General features: G+C 37.0%; 1 protein-coding gene across 1 annotated transcript; it reads right to left on the bottom strand.

Annotated features, from left to right (window-relative positions):
- Positions 1–9,205: 9,205 nt before the first annotated feature.
- Positions 9,206–11,001, bottom strand: LOC120199221. The gene is made up of 3 exons (XM_039200382.1): positions 10,665–11,001; positions 9,842–10,608; positions 9,206–9,214 (listed from the first exon to the last, which is right to left on the bottom strand). Exons 1-3 carry the CDS (start codon positions 10,999–11,001, stop codon positions 9,206–9,208), a joined length of 1,113 nt encoding a protein of 370 aa, XP_039056313.1.
- Between the last annotated feature and the right edge of the window lie 11,058 nt (positions 11,002–22,059).

The raw sequence follows: 22,059 nt of genomic DNA, 5'->3' as shown, positions 1-22,059 counted from the left end.
AAAGAACTGCAAGACTGCAAATTCAAATCAATGCTCTCCATCTTTAAAGTAGCATGAGTTCATTTAAATATCATTACAAAAAAACTGAGAAATAACAAAAAATATCAAACAAGATGTTGCAAACATAAAGTGCGACTGTGGTAGAGCACGACCTTCACTTGTTCAGCCAGAATGCCCTATTTCTCATAGAATGGCGGGTGTCCAATTGGATATGGGTTTTTACCCTTACTTTTTCCCCATTTCTCGGTCATTTCTTGTGTTAGGACTCCCTTGTCAATGAGCTTTTCTATCTCTTCCATCAATGGTATGCACTTGTCAGTGGGATGGCCCAGTACCCCTAGATGAAAATCGCAATCACTATTCGGGTCATAGCCATAAGCATATGGACTAGTCCTTACTCTCAAGGGCCTTGTGGTGAGGTACTGACTCTTGATTAAAGGAGATAACAAGTCAGAAATGGGCACTTGAAAACCGTGAGGGTTATATTTTTCCAAGACATCTTTTGTGGCTAGTCTCAAATTACTTCTCTTTTTATATCTCTCTCATCATTTCCCATTTTATTCTCCTTTTTCAGTATCAAAAAAGTCTCGAGAGTTGAATCCTTTGGCTCTTACTCATATACCTTACTTTCCTTGATTTTGTCTTTTTCCGTATGCACTTTATTTATTTTGGCCCATCAACTCCAATTTGGGGCCTGACTCTCAACTGTTTGACTGAAATAGATTGATTTTTAACATCCACATAATAACTCCATAAGCCAAACGATCTTGTACTTTTCGTTTGAAGTTAGCACAATTCTCAATGGAGTGTCCTCGGGCTTCGGGGTGATTGATAACTCCTTAAAAATACTTAATTTCTAGTCTTTTCACTTAAGATATTGCTCATCTAGACAAAGTATGCGCTGCATTTTTAGTTACATTTAGTTTCATATAGGTTATATTAGATTGTGGTGGATATAACTCCTTAGAAAGGGTTGTTTGTGTTGTGATTATGCATGAACCCTACAAAGGAAGAACAATTCTGTCGTGACAATGTAAAATTGCAGAGGCCAACGGAACAAATGAGAACGTGAGGAGAAAATTTATCTCGCCAAGGCAAGATTTATTTGAGGAAGTCTGAAGCAGGTGTGGCTAAACCGCATATGTCACACGCCAACTGGATGACCTACTTCACGTGCAAGCAAGCCTCAATTATTCTAACAGCCGCTAGTCGCCTTTCCTTTTTAAGTCTGGGAAATTAATAATGGTTAGTTAAGGAAACTACAAAAGTAGACAAAGACCTAGGAGGTCTTTCCTTATAAATAACCAGCCGCAGTCGCCAAACAAAGGAGCCAATGAAGAAGATAGAAGAGTTTTACCTAAGGCGTGAGCAAGCAACTGCAGTGCTTTCCCACCGTCTACCCACCAGCCTTCCTTGGTGTCCTCCATAGCTAGAGATAGCAGAGCGGTGATCAGGCCTCGAGAAAGGGTGATCAACAAGGCAGGCGCGGTGCTGATCAGGATTGTCGTGACAGAGCCCCCGATTTTGGGAGTCATTCTTCCTTTGCTTTTAACTCTTTATCTATTTGGGGTTGTATTAAACGTTAAATCTTGGATTATCTTTGATAGCACCATGAATGCTTTACTTGGTGTTAAACTTTGTTTTGCCTGAACAATATTTTTATGTTTATGAATGATGAAGTATGTTTCGCTTATGACTATTTTGTTCAAAGTTTAAATATTTTACCTTAGCATTGTAAGAGCATCGAGAGATAGCCTTGGGTTTTGGTAAAATATGTCTTGGCATTGTAAAAGCATCGAGAGATAGCCTTTTTTTCTAGATAAGTGATTATTAAATTTAAGAGAATTATGATAGATCAATGTGAGCAATGGAATGAATCCGGGATGGTGAAGTTTTAACTTGTCTGCCTTAGAGATAAGGAGTGAGTTTCAAACGACTAAAAGGGATAGATGCTAGAGTAGGAGAGACTACGTCTATAGTTAACGCTGAGAGGTATTGCCGTAGCAACCGTCTAAGAATACCTAGTAATCCTGTCGGGCAGTTTTAGTGAGTCATAATAAGTCATTCTAAACTGAGAATATTTGTTGTCAAGACAATGGTTCAACATAAGTGCTCTGTGACACGTCTGAATATGTGAGGTTATTTGCATTACATTTAAACCATCACTTGTTTTATTAGTCTGCATATTAATTTTTCCTCAACCAAACCTTTCTGAAATCATTGAATCATTTTCTTAGTTCATTAATATTAGTTCTTAGGATAATACTTAGTAGTACTTAGCTTGTGACATTAGTTCTAGTTGTGGTGAAAATATATTTCTAATCCAATCCCTGTGGAGACGATACTCACTCACTACTATATTATTTGCATCGATTGTGTATATTTTCACATATTTGCTTGCCTTAGCATATACATTTACAAGCGATCAAGTTTTTGGCATCGTTGTCGGGGATTGGCAACTGACAATATGTTTAGCCATAACAAGTTCTCTTTGTCACATTATATCAGTCTAACGTAGTTTACTAATTTCTTTTGTAGGTTTTAATTATTGCATGACCTTGAGATCTTCTGGTAAGCCTTTGGAACCATTCGACCCTGAAATTGAGTAATCACTCAGATAAAGGTTACATGCCCAAAGAACCAGAGAACAATCAATTCAATTTCAAATGAAACACAACATGGGAGATTTAGGAGATCCATATGCAGCAATTAATCTTCAAGTTACAAGACCAAGAGTGATACGAGATTATTTGAACCCTATTCTCGATGACCTCAATTCAAGCATAGTGGCACCTGAGATCCAAGCCACCCACTTCAAACTCAAACCAGTGATGTTTAACGTGTTAAACTCTATCGGACAATTTGGTGGTTCACCCAATGATGACACGAGACAACATGTTCGTGCTTTCCTTGAAGTATGCGATTCGTTTGAACAACAAGGAGTACATGAGGATGTGCTGAAACGGAAGCTTTTTCCTGACTCCCTATGCGATAGAGCAAGAGCTTGGCTCAACGGAGTTCCTTCCGGCTCAATAGAGTCATGGGCAGACTTATGCAAGAGTTTTCTACTACCATACAATCCGCCTAATATGAACACTCAGCTTCGCAATGACATTGCTAGTTTTCGCCAAGGAGATGATGAATCAATGTAGGAATGTTGGGATAGGTATAAAAGTCTACTTCGTAAATGTGTTAACCATGGATTTCACGATTGGACGTAAGTGGTAATGTTTTACAATGGAGTCAATGCACCAACTCGAATGATGCTAGATGCCTCAGCGAATGGCACCTTACTGGAAAAATCACCCGAGGAAGCTTTTGACATCCTCGATAGGATAACAAATAACGATTATCAATTTCCAAGTGCAAGATTGAGAACTGGCAGAAAAACAACAGGAGCATATGAATTAGAAGGTAAAGATACGGTAGCAGCTCAACTTTCGGCCATAACCAATATGTTGAATAATTTGCAATGTCCTAATGAGGTAAGAGAAGTCAAGGTGACCAATAATGTATGCCTATTTTGTCATAGCAATCATCATGAGAGTGAATGTCCTAAAAACCATGAGTCAACCAATTTTGTGGGTAACTACAATCAGAATAATAATAACCCCTATTCGAGTACGTACAATCCTGGTTGGAGACATCACCCAAATTTTTCATGGAGTGATCAAGGGAACAGTAACAATCAAGCCGTAAACTACAAGCCACAACAAAATAATTATGACCATCAACATTTTCAGAATCAGCATCATCAACAGCCCTGACAGAACAATAAAGGTATAGCTTCTTCCTCTAACACCAATTCGAATACTAATTCCTTGGAGTTATCATTGCAGGAATTCATGGCCTCGACAAAAGATTTCATGGCTTCCACAAAGACCTTGATGTACGAATACTCTGCAACAATTAAAAATCAAGGAAATTTGCTACAAAGCCAAGCAACGCTTTTGTAAAGCCATAGTTCATCTCTCAGAGCGTTGGAGAATCAAGTGGGACAAATCATTACGACATTACATTCTCGCCCACATGGAAATCTCCCTACTGATACTGAAGTCACTAAGCATCATGGGAAGGACCAATGCAATGTACTTACGCTAAGGAGTGGAAAACAAGTCAACCAAGAGTACAAGTTTGGGGGAAAACACCTGAATAATCCTCACCAAGGCGTAACACAACTGGATGATCAATCTGATAATGTTGAATGAGAGGAAGTGCCTAAAGAGAAGGAAAGAAGTGAAGGCTCCGGAGAGCATCAACCGGATAATAAAAAATTCATGGTCAAGGCTAGCGATTACTCAGCACCATCAGCAGTCGATGTGAGACCTCCACCACCATTCCCTCAACGGTTGAAGAAGCATGATGACGAAATCCAGTTCAAGAAATTTGTTGATGTCCTGTATCAATTGTGTATTAATGTGCCCTTACTTGAAGCCATCGAGCAAATGCCTTCTTATGCGAAGTATCTTAAGGAAATTGTTACAAAGAAAAGAAAGGTAGAACGTGTCGCCATGGCAATAGAAATCTGTTAAGCAGTAAGCAAACTCCCAACAAAACAAAAATACCTTGGCAGTTTTATAATACCATGTTCCATTGGTAATGACTTCATAGGACGAGCTCTTATTGATTTGTGATCAAGTGTAAACTTGATACCAAAGTCCATATTTATGAAGCTAGACGGGTATCACGCCCATCCCACCTCGGTCATCCTACAGTTGGCTGATCAGTCTTATGTGCGACCCGACGGCAGAATAGAAGATGTCATAGTAAAAGTGGATAAATTCGTATTTTCAGTAGATTTTCTCATCCTGGATTGCGAAGCAGATGAAAACGCACCAATCATTTTTGGATGCCCCTTCTTAGCCACCGGGAGAATCCTTATAGATTATGAAAAGGGAGAATTCACTATAAGAGTAGGCGAGAAAAGCGTCACTATCAATGTATTCAAATCCATGAAATGCATGGACAATTCAGAGGAATGCCAATGCATTAACAAGATTGAAGAAAAGGCTATCCTTGGACAAGGGGAAGCCCCAAGGCTCGATGAATACAGTATATTGTACCATGAACCTACAACTGAGATACATGAAACAGAAAACTTTGGCCCAGATGAACTATTTTTAGAAGATGATCCTGAAAATCATGGCCTCGACCATATAAATCAGAGCAATGAACACCCTGAAAACAATATCAATGCAAGAGGCAGAGGAAAGACAATAGACCATTCAAGCCTTCTTCATAACAGATCAGGTATGAAATTTGAACCCTTAGATTATGATGAAGTTAAATCTCATGAGTCATCTTCACAACATGCACCGAAGTTGGAACTTAAAACTTTGCCATCACATTTGAAATATGCTTATCTAGGAGTTGATGAAACCCTACTAGTGATAATTTCTGCCAACCTAACCTCCGAACAGGAGAATAGTTTGTTGAATGTCTTGTCACATGCAAAAATTCAACCTTGAAGATAGCCATAGCACTTCGGTGGAAACCCAAAGACGACTCAACCCGATCATGAAGAAGGTAGTCATGAAGGAAATCATTAAATGGCTGGATGTGGGAGTAATCTATCCTATATCCGATAGTTCATGGGTCAGCCCAATACAATGCATACCAAAGAAAGGTGGTGTGACCGTGGTTAAAAGCGAGCATGACGAGCTACTCACCACAAGAACAGTATCGGGATGGTTCATATGCATGGATTACAGGAAGCTCAACAATGCCACAAAGAATGATCATTTTCCCCTCCCTTTTATCGACCAAATGTTGGATAGACTAGCGGGAAAAGCATTTTACTACTTCCTCGATGGATACTTCGGGTATAACCATATTGCCATAGAACTGGAGGACCAAGAAAAAACAACTTTCACTTGCCCATATGGTACATATGCATTTATGCGATTCCCGTTTGGACTATGTAACACTCCAGCTACATTCCAAAGATGCATGATGGTAATCTTTTCGGATATGGTGGAAGATTGCATGGAAATATTTATGGACGACTTCTCTGTCTCAGGTGATGATTTTACCGATATCTCGGTAATTTATCCAACGTGTTGAAACGCTGTGAAAAAGCCAACCTAGTACTAAAATGGGAAAAATGCCATTTTATGGTAACTGAAGGAATAGTTTTGGGTCACAAAATTTCATGCCATGGCATCGAAGTCGACAAAGCCAAGGTGGATGCAATTTTAAATCTTCCACCACCTACTAATGTGCGAGGTGTACGCAGTTTCCTTGGACATGCAGGCTTCTACAGGCGGTTCATAAAAGACTTTTCACAAATTTCTAAACCCTTATGTCTTTTGCTTCAACAAAATCATCCATATGAATTTACTAATGATTGTTTGAATGCTTTCACAAATTTGAAGAAAAAACTTTCGACATCACCAATTATTATCCCACCAGACTGGAATGAACCATTTGAGCTCATATACGACGATAGTGACTATGCAGCCGGAGCAGTTCTAGGGCAACGAAAAAGTAAAATTTTTCACGACATATATTATGTGAGTCGAACTCTTAATGATTCACAAGTGAACTATACCACCACTGAAAAGGAACTCTTAGCAGTAGTATTTGCATTCGATATGTTTAGGCCATATCTAATAGGCACTAAGGTAATTTTGCACACAAATCACTCTGCCATTAAATATCTGATTAATAAAAAAGATGCAAAGCCTAGCCTAATTCGGTGGATATTACTACTGCAAGTATTTGATTTAGAGATCAATGATAGAAAAGGTATAGAAAATCAAGTGGCAGAACATTTGTCTAGGCTAGATAACAAAACCTGATTATCCTGACATCACAGAAATTAAAGAGGATTTCCCAGATAAGAAATATTATTTGTCACGGTTGCACCGTGGTATGCTGACATTGTTAATTTTCTTGTTAATGGTATTGTTCCTCCTGATTTATCTAGCCAGGGCAGAAAGAAGTTTCGATATGATGTACGACATTACTACTAGGATGAACCGTTTCTATTCAAGCAATGCGGAGACCAAATAATTCGAAGATACATTCCAGAAGAAGAGCAGCAAGATATCCTACACCAATGCCACTCGTCACCATATGGAGGGCATTTTGGTGGAATGAAAACAGCAGCAAAAGTGCTTCAGTCTGGATTTTATTGGCCAACCCTGTTCAAAGATGCACATGAATTCTACAATTCATGTGATAGATGTTAACGAATAGGAAACATCTCGAAATGGAATGAGATACAACGGCAAAATATTCTGGAAATCGAACTTTTCGACATATGGGAAATAGATTTCATGGGACCTTTCCCATCGTCATTCGGAGATTTGTATATTCTCTTGGCAATGGATTATGTATCAAAATGGGAGGAAGCCATCGCAACACCTAAAAACAATTCCAAGACAGTGCTAAAGTTTTTGCACAAAAACATATTCACCCGCTTTGGAACACCACGAGCTATAATTAGCGACGAATGCACACATTTTGACAATAGATTGATTTCCAAGGCACTGAAATGATATGGAGTATGACATAGCATTGCTATGGCGTATCACCCTCAAACGAATGGACAAGCTGAAGTGTCTAACCGGGAGATTAAGCAGATCCTTGAAAAAATGGTCAACCCGAATCGGAAAGACTGGTCGCCGAAGCTAGATGAAGCACTATGGGCCTATCGTACAACATTCAAGACACCGCTGGGAATGTCCCCGTTCAAGCTGGTCTACGGAAAGGAATGTCATCTACTGGTTTAACTTGAACATAAAGCCTACCGGGCCATCAAAAAGATAAACATGGATGCTCAGCTTGCTGGAGAAAGAAGACTCTTGGAGCTGAACGAGATGCATGAATTTAGAGAACATGCATACGAGAATGCCCGCCTTTAGAAGGAGAAAACAAAACGATTGCATGACAGAAAAATATTTCCGAGGCAATTTTATCTTGGACAACAAGTACTGCTCTATAATTCACGTCTTAAGTTATTCCCAGGCAAGCTGAAATCAAGATGGTCAGGACCACTTATCGTTCACCAAGTCTATGACAATGGAGCAATTAAAATTTGAAACCAAAATGATGGTTCCATCTTCAAGGTGAACAAGTACAGACTCAAGGAGTACAAAGGAGCCCCAGTCATGGGTGACAAACCGGCATCATTGGAACATGATTCCCAAGAATTTGCTTTACTTAATTGAGCAAATATTCATTGCCTAGGCATCGAAAATCTAAATTTTGTACATAAATAAGTTAAGTTATTTTCTACTTTAATCTATTTTATTTTATTATTTTCTTCTTTCTTATTGTAGGCAAACAAGGAACACGTGGCAGCATGGGGAGTTGAAGCATACATAAAGAAAAAGACCTAGGGTACACGTTTTGGCGGCAGAATAAAGAGGGAAAGAAACCTTTTCTTCCCCTTTACGTCCAATCAAATATTTCTCATTTAATGAGAAATCTTTTCCCCACCATGAAAAGACTGAATTACCTCGAAACCACCCATCACTTTCCTAAGAAAAACTACCCAACCTCTTCTTATTCATCGTGTTTCCCACTCTCTCTACAAACAAGAAAATATTTTCTTTCTCTCAATAATACCTCCCCATCGCCACCACAAAAGTTAGCCAAGTACAATGGTGAGAACAAGGAAAGCCCCAGCCTTAACACAAAGTTTCGAACGTTTCCAAACAGCCGAAGCAAAAGCACGCTTCAAGACCTTCCAGAAACGCCAAGTATATTTGGAAGATGGATTCGTTTTTCTAGTCGAGGAAGAGGAGCCATTTAGACCGGAGGTGATGGACGTGATAAAGAAACACAACTGGGGAAGTTTGCTCGAAATCCTAAAGTTGTAGCACCGACGATGGTACGGGAATTATATGCCCATCTCGAGGACCCGTCTAGACACACAGTTTATGTTTGAGGAAAGCTCATATGATTTTCCCCCTATGCACTCAACCAATATTTTAAGCTGGGGAAAGTTGAAGAGCAACCCAAGAGATTTGTGGCAGAGGCCGATCAAGAAACATACAGTGGCGTATTGCAGGATCTTTTCTTCGGGTGGGCCAAGTTTGAAGGAAATGCCCCAACTAGGAAAAGAGTTAATCGCTGTGAGAAAGCAGCCATGAAATCAACAAATGTGGAAGGAGGAAATTTAAAGAGAGTAATATGACATAAACTTTCTATTGAATATTGAATGAAACTCTGCATCAACCTCATACAAAGGTATGACTTATATAGTCTAAGTAAGCAACACACCATAACAAACTAATAACAAGCTAATAACAAACCATAACAAACTAATAACAAGCTGATAAAAAACCATAACAAACTGATAACAAACTAATAATAAATACTAACTAATCTTTATTAACATTCTAATATTCTCCCGACTTCTTCAACCTTCTTGATGAAAAGACGAACACTCGAAACGGAAGTGCGATACATCTTTTCGTTCGACTTGAATCGGAAGTGGCGATGCTTCCTTCCGTTTGATTTGAATCGGAAGTGCCGATGCCTCCTTCCGTTCGATTTGAATCTGAAATGCTGATGCCTTATTCCGTTCGATTTGAATCGGAAGTGCTGATGCCTCCTTTCATTCGACTTGAATTGGAAGTGCCGATGCCTTATTCCGTTCGACTTGAATCGGAAGTGTCGATGCCTCCTTCTATTCGACTTGAATCGGAAGTGTCGATCCCTCCTTTCGTTCAACTTGAATCGGAAATACCGATGCTTCCTTCTATTCGACTTGAATCAGAAGTGTCGATCCCTCCTTTCATTTGACTTGAATCGGAAGTGCCGATGCTTCCTTCCGTTCGACTTGAATCGGAAGTGCCGATGCTAACTTTACTATCAGAGACTGCATGACCTGAAACAAGGTTTTCTCATTATTTTTAGCATCTTCAATGACCTCTTCATGTAGATCAATTCTGCATGTTTGACTAGACCCACTAACAATAGAATTGACGGTATCATCTTTAATATCGCCCATATCATATATGGGGTCCTGCTGGGATTTCAGTTCTATAGAACCTTTTTCTAGTTTCTCAGAACCAGTAGAGTGATCGTTGATTTCAGAATGAAGACCAGCTCTGAGTGCTTCTGCCATTTGTTCTTGAGCAGATGATGGAACAAGAAGAGCCCCAACATTTTCTTCCCCTATCAAGATTCTATTGAATGAGTTGTTTCTGCATGAAACCGCATTCAGATCTAAAGGCCCATATAACTTTAAAATATCATTATAGCTGCCAATGCTACCAGTATTCTCCAGAAGTGAGGTAGACTTATCAGCTGTGTCTGGTGAAGCATGAGGAGTCCTCACAATCCCATCTTCAACGTCTATGGTTTGGTCTTTAGATCCAGACCCCTTAATTTCAAGATTCACATAAGGAAAAAGATTATTAATCCCTAAAGCACTCAAGCTGACACTAGATTCAGCTTTCCCAATTTCAGAACATTTTTCTGTGTTCCCCAACAAAATTAATTCATTGGTTTCAACATCAGCAGGCTCATTATTGTTGTTCTCATGGATTTTTGAAGTACTCGCTGCACTTGATGCCTCAATAGAACCAACATCGATAGCAGTACCTGTAAGAACAACGTCTCTGAGAACTTCATTTGCTTCCAACAATGGATCTGCAGGAGAGCATGTTGTGTTCACCAACAATAACTCTGCTACTTTAATTGATTGCCTTCTTCCTCATCCAAAGCTCTATTTGGAGGCACGCGAGGATTCGATCTCCGTGAGGAAGAACTAGCAACCACCGTTTGTTTAGACATGTAAGACAGAATCTCAAACAGAACAATCTCTATAGCTGCATCCACATACTTAGAGTTCTCAATAGCGACATCTTTTAGAATACGCGAATCAACCTCTCTTTTCAAGCGAGAAAGGGAGAACGATCGGAGAAAAATAAGAGGATAAGGTGAGAGTTTTGGAGAAGGAAGAAAGTGAGAGTAAAAGAACTCAATCGTCGGCGCAACGGCGGAAGAGAAAATGACGTCAGGATCTTTGGCGAATGATACCATGTGAGAAAGCAGCCATGAAATCAACAAATGTGGAAGGAGGAAATTTAAAGAGAGTAATATGACATAAACTTTCTATTGAATATTGAATGAAACTCTGCATCAACCTCATACAAAGGTATGACTTATATAGTCTAAGTAAGCAACACACCATAACAAACTAATAACAAGCTAATAACAAACCATAACAAACTAATAACAAGCTGATAAAAAACCATAACAAACTGATAACAGACTAATAATAAATACTAACTAATCTTTATTAACATTCTAATATTCTAATAATCGCCGAGCACTGAAACCGCACGTGAAACTGTGGAACCACTTTCTAAAAGGCAAGCTGATGCCAACATCTCACAACACCACTGTCCTCGTGAAGAGATTGATGCTCCTAGACTCGATCATTTACGGGAGGAAGATTAACGTTAGAGAACTGATTTTGTAGCAGATCCATGACTGTGCCAAGAGGAACCAGGGTAACCTTCTGTTTCCCAACTCGATAATCGCATATGCAAGAAGAAGAAGGTTTCTAAGGATCACTTCGAAGATTACTTTAAACCAAAGGAGGGCATCACAAAGAAAAGGTCCCCGAGTTGATGAGTTTCAATGATGACGACCCAAAGGAAAGTTTGGAGCGAGGAGCAAAATTCATTACCGCGACTAGAATGGTTGTTGTGGTCACACACACTCGAGAAACACGTGAAAATATCAGTCGCCTGGAGGACCACATGGAAATTTACTTCGAGTATGTCAAGGCTTGGGATATGCAATTCAACTCCTTCTTCAAGGAGTTACTCCCGAACTCAAACATCATGCTACCGACCTTCCCCGCCGTCATCCTCAAATACAATGTGGGCGGGAGCACATTCCATGCCTCGACATCGCATACACCTCCAGGCATTCCCCAGAAGTACCCGTTGATGTCCCACCACTAGAAACTCAAGTACCACCTGTACCAGAGGAAGGCCAAGTCAACATAGAAGAATTCCTCAGCTCCTCCTCCTTTTCAACCTCCAAAAGCAATGATGATACTCTACCCCACTTCTTCTCTGACGAACATCTTACTCCAGCACCGCCGTAACTCGAGCATGATCCTACTTAGTCCCCTGTCCATCCAACACTGCCAGTCCCAGCAGCAGATGCTAGTCCAGCACCAATCCCAACACAACCAACTCCTACGATCGAGCAATCCACTCCAGCACGAGCCTCATTGACCAAGAAGTGTTACAAGAGAACCGTAGGCCATATACTTTAGCCGTCTCCTTCTCAACCAGCAGCAGTAGACTCTGGATTCAAGAGTCCCTCTCCTCCCAAACGACGCCGAACAAGGGCATCTAGTCAAGCCACCCCACCATAGTGAGTCTTTACTTTAGTTTTTTTCTTTTTCGCATATGCATTTAGAATCATATAGTTTAGTTTTCATGCATTGAGGATAATGCATCCCTCAAGTTTGGGGGAGGTATTGTACCATTTTCTGCTATACTTTGATATAAAGTAATTGAAGTTAATTGGTTGAGAATTTTGGTTTTCATGACATAAGCAAGTTGAGATTATTGTTAGGAATGAATTAGGGATGCCCAATAATGAATGCAGAATTTTATTACCTAGGCCATAATTATTGTTAAGACTGTCTAAAGAAGAGAACCAACCCTAGGCTTGATTCCTTGAAATTTATAAACACGATTGTAGGTTGTTTTTGCTCTAGATAATATGTAAAATTTTTAGGAAAGAACTTTCTATTTGTCGAGACTGCAAAAATATTCTAAGGGTAAAGTGGAAACTCTCTAGTGTTTAAAAACATGAAAAACTTGAAAATACAAAGGGACACTCCTCTATGCAAAGGCATGAACAAGAAAAACTCCAAAACAAATTAAGAGTATCCAAGGCATATGAGTGAATAAAAGTAGTCACATGATGACTCTGCCCTACTAACTTGGGGGTGGAAGGTATGCTCCCTTTCACATAGAGTGTGAACAAATTATTCACCTAAAAAAATGAATAAAGAGAATAAAAGTTGATAATAACTAGAAGTATAAACTAATCCTGATGAATAATTTGTTGTCTTGATAAACCAGGAGTGCTTACTTTAAGTTTTCAAATTACCTCTATGCATAGATTGGTTACAATCACGCACACACAATAGCAAGGGATCCTGACTAGGGAATGGACTTGACTGATATGACTGTCAACATGTTGAGGCCAAACAATTTTTGTTGAGGGCTGAAATCTCAAACCAGATGATTTTCTTAATACTGCTTTGCCATGACAATTTTAATTCTCTTCTAGCTAGTATCCATTGCTTGAGGAAAAGTAATAGCTTAAGTTTGGGGGTGTGATAACTCTGTAAAAAGACTTAATTCCTAGTCTTTTCACTTAAGTTATTGCTCGTCTAGACAAAGTATGCACTGCATTTTTAGTTGCATTTAGTTGTATATAGGTTATATTAGATTGTGGTGGATAAGTTTTGCTTAGGCAAGATTTATTTGGTTTGACTGATGTTACTGAAGAGAAAGGGTTGTTTGGGTTGCTTTTATACAGGAATCCTTCAGAGGAAGAACAATTCAGTCGTGACAATGTAAAAGTGCAGAGGCCAACGGAACAGATGAGAACGTGAGGAGCAGATTTATGTCGCCAAGGCAAGATTTATTTGAGGAAGTCTAAAGTAGGTGTGGCTAAACCGCCTATGTCACACGCCAGCTGGATGACCTACTTCACGTGTAAGCAAGCCTCAATTATTCAGACAGCCGCCAGCCGCCTTTCCTTTTTAAGTCTGGTCAATTAATAACGGCTAGTTAAGGAAATTCCAAAGGTAGATAAAGACCTAGGAGGTCTTTCCTTATAAATAACCAGCCGCAACCGCCAAACAAAGGAGGCAATAAAAAAAGAGATAAGAGCTTTACCTAAGGCGTGAGGAAGCAACTGCAGTGCTTTCCCATCATCTACCCACCAACCTTCCTTGGTGTCCTCCATAACCAGACGATAGTAGAGTGCTGATCAGGCCTCGAGAGAGGGTGATCACCAAGGCAGGCGTGGTGTTGATCGGTATTTTCGCGACAGACCCCCTGGTTTTGGGAGTCGTTCTTCCTTTGTTTTTAACTCTTTATCTATTTGGGTTTGTATTAAACGTTGAATCTTGGATGATCTTTGATAACACCATGAATGCTTTACTTGGTGTTAAACTTTGTTTTGCCTGAACAATATTTTTATGTTTATGAATGATGAAGTATGTTTCGAGACTGTTTTGTTCATAATTTAAATATTTTACCTTAGCACTGTAAGAGCATCGAGAGATAGCCTTGGGTTTTGGTAAAACATGTCTTGGCATTGTAAGAGCATCGAGAGATAGCCTTATGTCTAGATAAGTGATTCTTAAATTTGAGAGAATTAAGATAGACGAACGTGAGCAATGGAATGAATTCGGGATGGTGAATTTCTAACTTGTCTGCCTTAGATATAAAGAGTGAGTTTCAAACGACTAAAAGGGATAGATGCTGGAGTAGGAAAGACTACGTCTATAGTTAATGTCGAGAGGTATTGTCATAGCAACCGTATAAGAATATCTTGATTTGAGGACTAAAATATAAAGCATGTAAAACACCGAGTCAAAATTAGAAATTAGGAAAGCCTCGATTTGAGGACTAAAAGGAATTAAATCTTAAACAGGCGTGGCTCCCTCAACAATAAACCCATTCGCACGAAAATGAACTACCCCGGACACCGACTAAACGACACCACTTTATTCAACTCTCTTAAAGCTTCACCTAAGCTAAATTTGACCTAAGCACAGAGGAAACATCACTTAGTTAAACTAGGAATGGCAACGGGGTAGGTTCGGGGTAGGTTTTGCTCGTCCAGTCCCTAACCCAAAATGAATCCCCATCACCGAACCCGACTCGATCCCCGTCGGGTTTTTTATCGGGGCGCCCTGTCAGGAATTTTTTTTACCTCATCCCCGAACCCGACCCAAAATATTATACTCAAACCCGAACAATATATAATTAATATAAAAAATATAAAATATTATATTTATATATATATATAATCGGGGCAGGGCGGGGATACCTTGCCCTGAACTCGACCCGAAAAAATCTCTGATACTCGACCCGACCCGACCCGACCTGAACTTAATTGGGTTTCAGGTTTCCCCGTCAGGTTTGGGTCATTTTGCCATCCCTAAGCTAAACCGAAACCCTCAGCGCAGTTTTTACTCTCAAACACATCTCCTCAATTCTGCTTTCAACCCTTCTTTCTCTCTTTTCATCTTAGGGAAAGAACACGAGCAAAAAAAACCCGTTCACTATGTACCAACGTCGATGACGACCAAATGGTCCCCAAATCACCTTCTCACGAACAACCCTTCTAAACCAAACCAAAAACGGACACCTTAAGCCCTAAAACCTTGTAAAAATAATCCCTCAAACCATAATTCAAAATCGACCCCAAACTTACATCTAAGAAGCATGGGTTACCTTCGATGGCTACGGTATTTTGCTGCTCCGATGAAGAAACGAAACTCACTGATGAAGAAGAAAGGTAAGGTTTTGTGGTCTTTTTTTATTTATCTCTCTGGAAATGGTTTGCTTTCTAGAAGCTTCTAAAGGCTCTCCCTTTTTTTCCTCTGTATTTTTATTCCAATCTGTTGAGAATGGCTTATGATGGCTGTGTGAATTTTTTCTTTGCTCTAGTTTTTCTATTCTCAGGCTGCCCTCTCCCTTTTTCTGGTTGCTCTCTCCAAAAAATCTCCCCCCGATGTCAACTCTGGAGATTGAGGTAAACTCAAAACCCTTCTTTCTTACTCTATTTTGTTTCAAATGGATGCTAAAAAAAGGTAAAAATGACTCAAATACCTCCTATTGCTCTATTGTTTGATGGATTTCGAATGAAGGATGAAGAACAAAAAAGAAAAAAACCTTCAAATTGAGAAGTTTTTGCTCTGGAAAATATTTGTTCTTTTTATTTCTTGATTGGTTCTCTGCTTCGTCAAAAATGGGGGAGAGATATATCCTTTTACATTTGTTGGTTTGAGGTTTTATAATACCCCGGTTACAAAAAAATCCAAAAAATTAAAGAAAAAAAACATATTTTCTTTTTATGTTTTCCCTCTGATCTTTAGGATCTCTCTTCGCATTGCTTTGTTACCCCTACCCTCACCCATAACCTTTTTTTGCAGAGGATAAGGATGGGGAACCAATTTGTCATTTTGCTCGTGATGAGGCTCGATGGGGTCCAGTTGACGTGTCTCACTTGGCCATAGGACCACTATTGTTGTTGCTAGAGTTTGGGGTCCATCGGGGTGAGAGGTTCGTTCGTGTGAACTAATACAGCTGCTGGAATGCAAGGCGTCACCATTGGGGGCGACGACAGGGAACCCTAGGGTTTCCTGTGTTAAGTGGGATAATGGGTCCATTAGGTCTTGATTGGGCTACCAAATGTCATAGGAATGGGTCAATGGTTGTAATAGGTTAAATGTAATGGATACGGATTTGGTTTATGATTGTGTAATGGGTTAGATTTTTGGGTTGTGAGTAGTGTAATTTGGGTTATGTGGATGTATTTTGGGTGTATAAGGTAAAGGGACTCTGGATATTTAATTTGGATTTTGGATTATATTTAGGCATCTAACAATGAAAGATTTAATTTGGATCTAAAATTCCAAAATTAACATATATGGTTACAACCCAATTAAGCACCCAAAGTTTTTCAATTCTCTTATTAACCAAATGCAAAATTCCATGATTCATCCTTTATCAATGCCCCCAATGTCACTTGAATTCATTCCTCATCAACCACAAACATCTTCGAATTAGTTCTTGGTCACCTTCAAACGGATTTAAATTGTTCAGACAAAATTAGGGTATTAAAAGTCTATTGGAGTTATGACTATACAATAATCATCCTTGTTAAAAATTTCAAGGATTTGTCCACATAGTGTGACTTTGTTAGAATAAGGTTTTTAGATGGCCTTTTAATTTGGATGTCCAAAACCGTATAGGTCAATCACATATCTTTAATGTCAAATCTCGAATTTAACATGTCTTTGGTATGTTTTACCATTTCATTGTTACTCCCATCAATAAGTATGTCATCAATACAAGTATAAAATAACATATCATATTTTTGTAATTTTGACATATACACACTTGTCACAGTCATTTATCTTGACGTCGTTTGTCATCATGACACTATCGAACTTCTCATGCTATTGTTTTGGTACTTGTTTATGTCCATACAAAGACTTCACCAACCTATAGACTTTCCTTTCTTGATCTAGAACTACATGAACCTCAGGTAGTTCCATGTTAATTTCTTCATCAAGGTCCCAATTTAGGAAAGATGTTTTAACATCCATTTGATGTACTTCTAGATTTTGCAAACCGATAATTGCGAGTATCATTCTTATGGATGTTATCTTTGATAGAGGAGAATATGTATCAAAGTAGTTAAAGCCTTCCTTTTGATGATATCCTTTTATTACCAATCTAGCCTTGTACTTATCAATTGTTCCATTCGCTTTCATTTTCTATTTGAAAATCTATTTAGAATTTAGTGGTTTAATCCCCATAGGAAGATCTTCTAACTCCCACGTATGATTCTGCATGATGGAATATATTTTGCTCTTAATGGCTTCTTTCTATAAGGTGCCTTTAGAGGATTTATAGCTTGACTATACGTTTGAGGTTCAGCCTCCAACATAAAGGTTATAATTCTAGCCCAAACTTGGCTCTATCTCAATTTTAGCCTCTTATTGATCATCTAGACTATCCTCATTATTAGTCTCTAAAGTTCATTTTATTGAACTTTGATCAACTTCCTTAGATTTATAAGAGAAAATATTTTCAAAGAATGATGCATTCTTAATGATGCATTCTTTGATTCCATTATCGTGTTCTTGTGAACCTCGGGATTCTTTGATTCATACACAAGAAATCGATATGCATTACTATATTTTGTATACAATCTACAGTTTTAGGACTTATTTTCATTTGCTTTGGTAATGGGGTCATTACCTTGGCAAGACACCCCCCACATTTTCAAATGTTTGTAGGAAGGTTTTTGACTTTTCCATAATTCGTATGGTGTCTTGTCTTTTTCCTTTCGGGGTACCTTATTTAAAAGATAATTAGCTGAAATGACAACTTTCCCATACATATTATGTGATAATCCATAACTGCCTAGCAATGCATTCATCATTTCTTTTAGAGTTTGATTTTTCCTCTTGGCTACTCTATTTGATTGAGGAGGATATGGTGGTGTTACTTCGTGAATAATATCATGTTGTAAACAAAATTGACTGAATGATTCAACATATTCACCACCATGATCACTTCTTATCATCTTAATCTTTTTATTAAGTTGGTTTTGGCTTTTTACTTATAGAGTATGAATTTCTCTATAGCTTCATCTTTGCTCTCAAGCAAGTATATATAGCAATACTTTTACTATCATCACTAGAGGTAATAAAATATTTATTCTCCCTCGTTTATGTCATTATTATGAATTTTAAGAACTTTGTCACTAATAATTCATCAGTAGCAGCATTTTCCGTTTCGTATTTATGGTTTAATATCAACCATAATTCTTTAGACATTTTAAACAATGTACATTACATAATGTGCATCAGATAAGGTTTTGAGAATGTGATTACATCTTAGAAAACCATGTTTTCCAAGCTTTGATTCGAGACTTTAAAAAAATAAAGTCAATAATTTATTTCTTTTTACAAGGTAGAATCATACTTAATTCTCAAGAAATAAATCCAACGATTTTTTTTTACAAACATAATCATACAAGATTCTATGAAAATAAATTTAACAATTTATTTTCTTTTACAAGATGAAATCGATCATGATTTCCAAGAAAAAAATTTGATGTTTTATTTCTTTTTACCAAACAAAATCATATAAAATTCATAGGAAAATAAATTCAATGATTTATTTCCTTTTCAAAGTTAGAATCAACACAAGATTTTAAAGTGAAATAAATTCAACATTTTATTTCTCTTTTTCTAGTATTATATCTTCCGAAATAGATATATAAAAGCAACTCAATTCTGCTTATAAGAAATAAAAGGAACTAATGTTTTAACATTAACAACCCATTATTTCAAGAGCCTTTGATAAAACTCTGAATCTGTTTGTATCTATAAAATTTCTCAAAGGAAAATAATAGTTTTGTGTTTCCAAACATAAGTCATAATTATTATAATAGTTTATAATAATTATATATATATGAAAAAAGTCATGCCTTTTTTAATATTCTATATTAAAAGACCATGATTGAGGCTTACACATTTTTTTAATGCGGTAACAATGTTTACCTCATATTCTCTAATAATAGAAGGATCAAATGATATTTGATCAAATTCAACATGATCAAATAAAACATCTTTGGTTGTCATATCTTGAAATTCTATCAAATTTTTTTATAAGTTTCTCGTTATGATTTACAACCATCAATATCATTGAATTTTAATTCAAAGTTTGAGTAGGAACTAACATGCCAAATCACGAATTAGATGAATCATTGAAATTATCCATTATTCTTTTTAACACGAAATAATTCCAACAATAAACCAAAATTAGATTTTGATTTATTCAATTAATAGAACTTAGTCATGAACTAAAATTCTGAAACAAACTAGTAATAGAGTTGTTACTTCCCACAATTTCTATTAATGAAAATCTAATAATTCTGTTACGCGACAAAATTAAAATCTCAATTGATTTTAAATACGAAATCAAAGATTCCAATAAATAAAAAATTAATTCTTGTTTATTTTAGATTTTGTTATTGGATAGAATCAAAATTCTTAATCAAAATCCGTAATCGTAGGTATTTTCACGACAATTTATGTTATACATATTTGTCCACTTCAGATTCTAGTAAACCGTTAAGACGAAAAGATAAATCCGGAAACAAATTTGTTTACTATCTCATTTTTTCACGATTCCAAATTATTTCGGATCAAGAAAGGTAGAAGATAAGAATTTGTCTTAAGATTGTTGAGCGAAGTAAATATTTAAGACTAAATTGGAGCCTGAGAAAAAATAAAAAAGAAGAAACTAAATATTTTAAAATAAAAGAGAATTATAAAAGGAAATAAAATACTCTTATTGTATTTGATCTTGTGATTAGAATCAGTTGAAGCCTGTCACTACATAATTTTCTTAAGACAGATTTTTGACCACTCTTTGGTAAGATCTTTTGGTCGTCTGTCTCTCAAGATACAACAACTTGATGATCAACTACAGTTGTAGAAATCACGAACTTTTCTTGTCTTCGACTATCACCAGAAAAATTAAAGGAGATAATATTTTCTGAAAATGAGAGAAAATAATTTTCAAGAGAAAAAAACTTTTTGAATTCTGATATTTGAAAAACCTAACATATTTGCACAATATTTATAAGAGACTTTTAAGAGTGTTTTATTCCAACTAAACATTTTTAATATCTAAATTTAAACAAATAATAATATCATTTAAATTTAAAATATTAAACAATATACAATATTATTCAATATTATTTTAATTTAAAATATATAAAAATATATAATTATCTTTAATATTCAAAAATAAAAAATAACACATACTTTTTGGATTGATATATTCAAACTAATTATTATACTAATAATTAAATTAAATAATATCTTTTAATTTACAATATTAAAAAACTTATAATCTAAATTTGATATAAATATTAAATTCATCGAATAATTCACTCTTTTATTCCAAAAGCCCACTCATATATCATTCCCTTCACTTGGATCCTTTCCTAGAACCCTTCTGGCAACATATCCTCGTTGTAACAAACAGTTCCAGAATCTGGCTTCAGCATGCGCAAGGACCATAAGAACCTGTATCCACTTTGCTCGAGTCGAAGTGTTATTTTTTTAACTTGGGATACACGAAAGCTTCCAAATCAGAGAAATACCACCGATGATCGAGGTTGTTCATCAAGCCATTTCATATTTTCACGTTGAGCCAAGTCCACGTCCGTGTGAGGTTTGCAACCAATATCAAGCACTGGTCCAGCAGGGTAAACCGGGGGATTTCGGCCATCGGAGAAATAGTTAATAGTGTACGGTTCGAGCCCTTCAAATGTATTAACTGTAATCCCTTGTATCATCGTGATTTACAAGGTGCTTTGCGAATTCAAGGGCTGTGGTCAAGTGGCCTTTGCTTGGTGATGGAACGAATATCAGCTCTGCCCGCTTCATGTTTTTCTTTTCCCCTGCAATTAAGTTATACTGAAGCTGAGCAGAGACATAAATATCAGTTATATTTAACATTTTTTTCAATTTGCCGCCACACCTCTTGCTTTTAAGCTGCCCCAGTCTTGCTCGTTAAGCTTTTATTAGGCCGACACATATACAAACCACAAATTCATGGCACTTTGCTTGCATCGCCGATTTGTATGTTCAAGTCGATTGGACTTACAGAAAAATAGATTTGAGTTTTAGTCGCAATAGTTTTTTTTTCTAAACTGAAAACGGCCATTAGTCGCAATAGATTTTAAATCTATTCGAAATCTGATATTTTGATGAACTCAATATTAAATTTTTTGTTAAAAGTTAAGACTGAATTCGAGCATTAATTGTAAAAGACTTGAAATTTAATATTTATATCTATTTGAGTTTCATTCTTAAAGTACAATAACTCACCCACCAATTACCCACAAGATTCTTCTAATTTACTTTTTACAACTCTTAATTCAATTCATTCAGATAGAATCCAATTCGGTCGAGATTTGAATCTTAACAGTTTGAGAGCAAGAAATAAGCTGGTCATAATTCACGGAGATAAGTTCCAGTCCGTTATATTTTTATTCATTACTTTTCCATGAATGAATTATCATCATTAACGTATATGCAGGAATTACTCATGGAAATACGCAAATCAAACTTAAGAATGGTGATTAAACTTGTATCAAATAGTAAAATGGTAATGAAACCAGATGTAAAAGCAAGTACAGCAATAGAAGAAAAAAGACCCAGCAATGACATATTCAAAGATGGCCTAAAACTTTAATCTAATAAAGATGGCAATGCCCGATCATGAACTT

Source organism: Hibiscus syriacus, unplaced genomic scaffold (genome assembly GCF_006381635.1).
Source record: "Hibiscus syriacus cultivar Baekdansim isolate YM2019G1 unplaced genomic scaffold, ASM638163v2 tig00005406_pilon, whole genome shotgun sequence".
Taxonomy (NCBI): Eukaryota; Viridiplantae; Streptophyta; class Magnoliopsida; order Malvales; family Malvaceae; genus Hibiscus; species Hibiscus syriacus.
The sequence above is the reverse complement of the archived record's forward strand: the minus strand, read 5'-3'. Positions and strand labels throughout refer to the sequence as shown.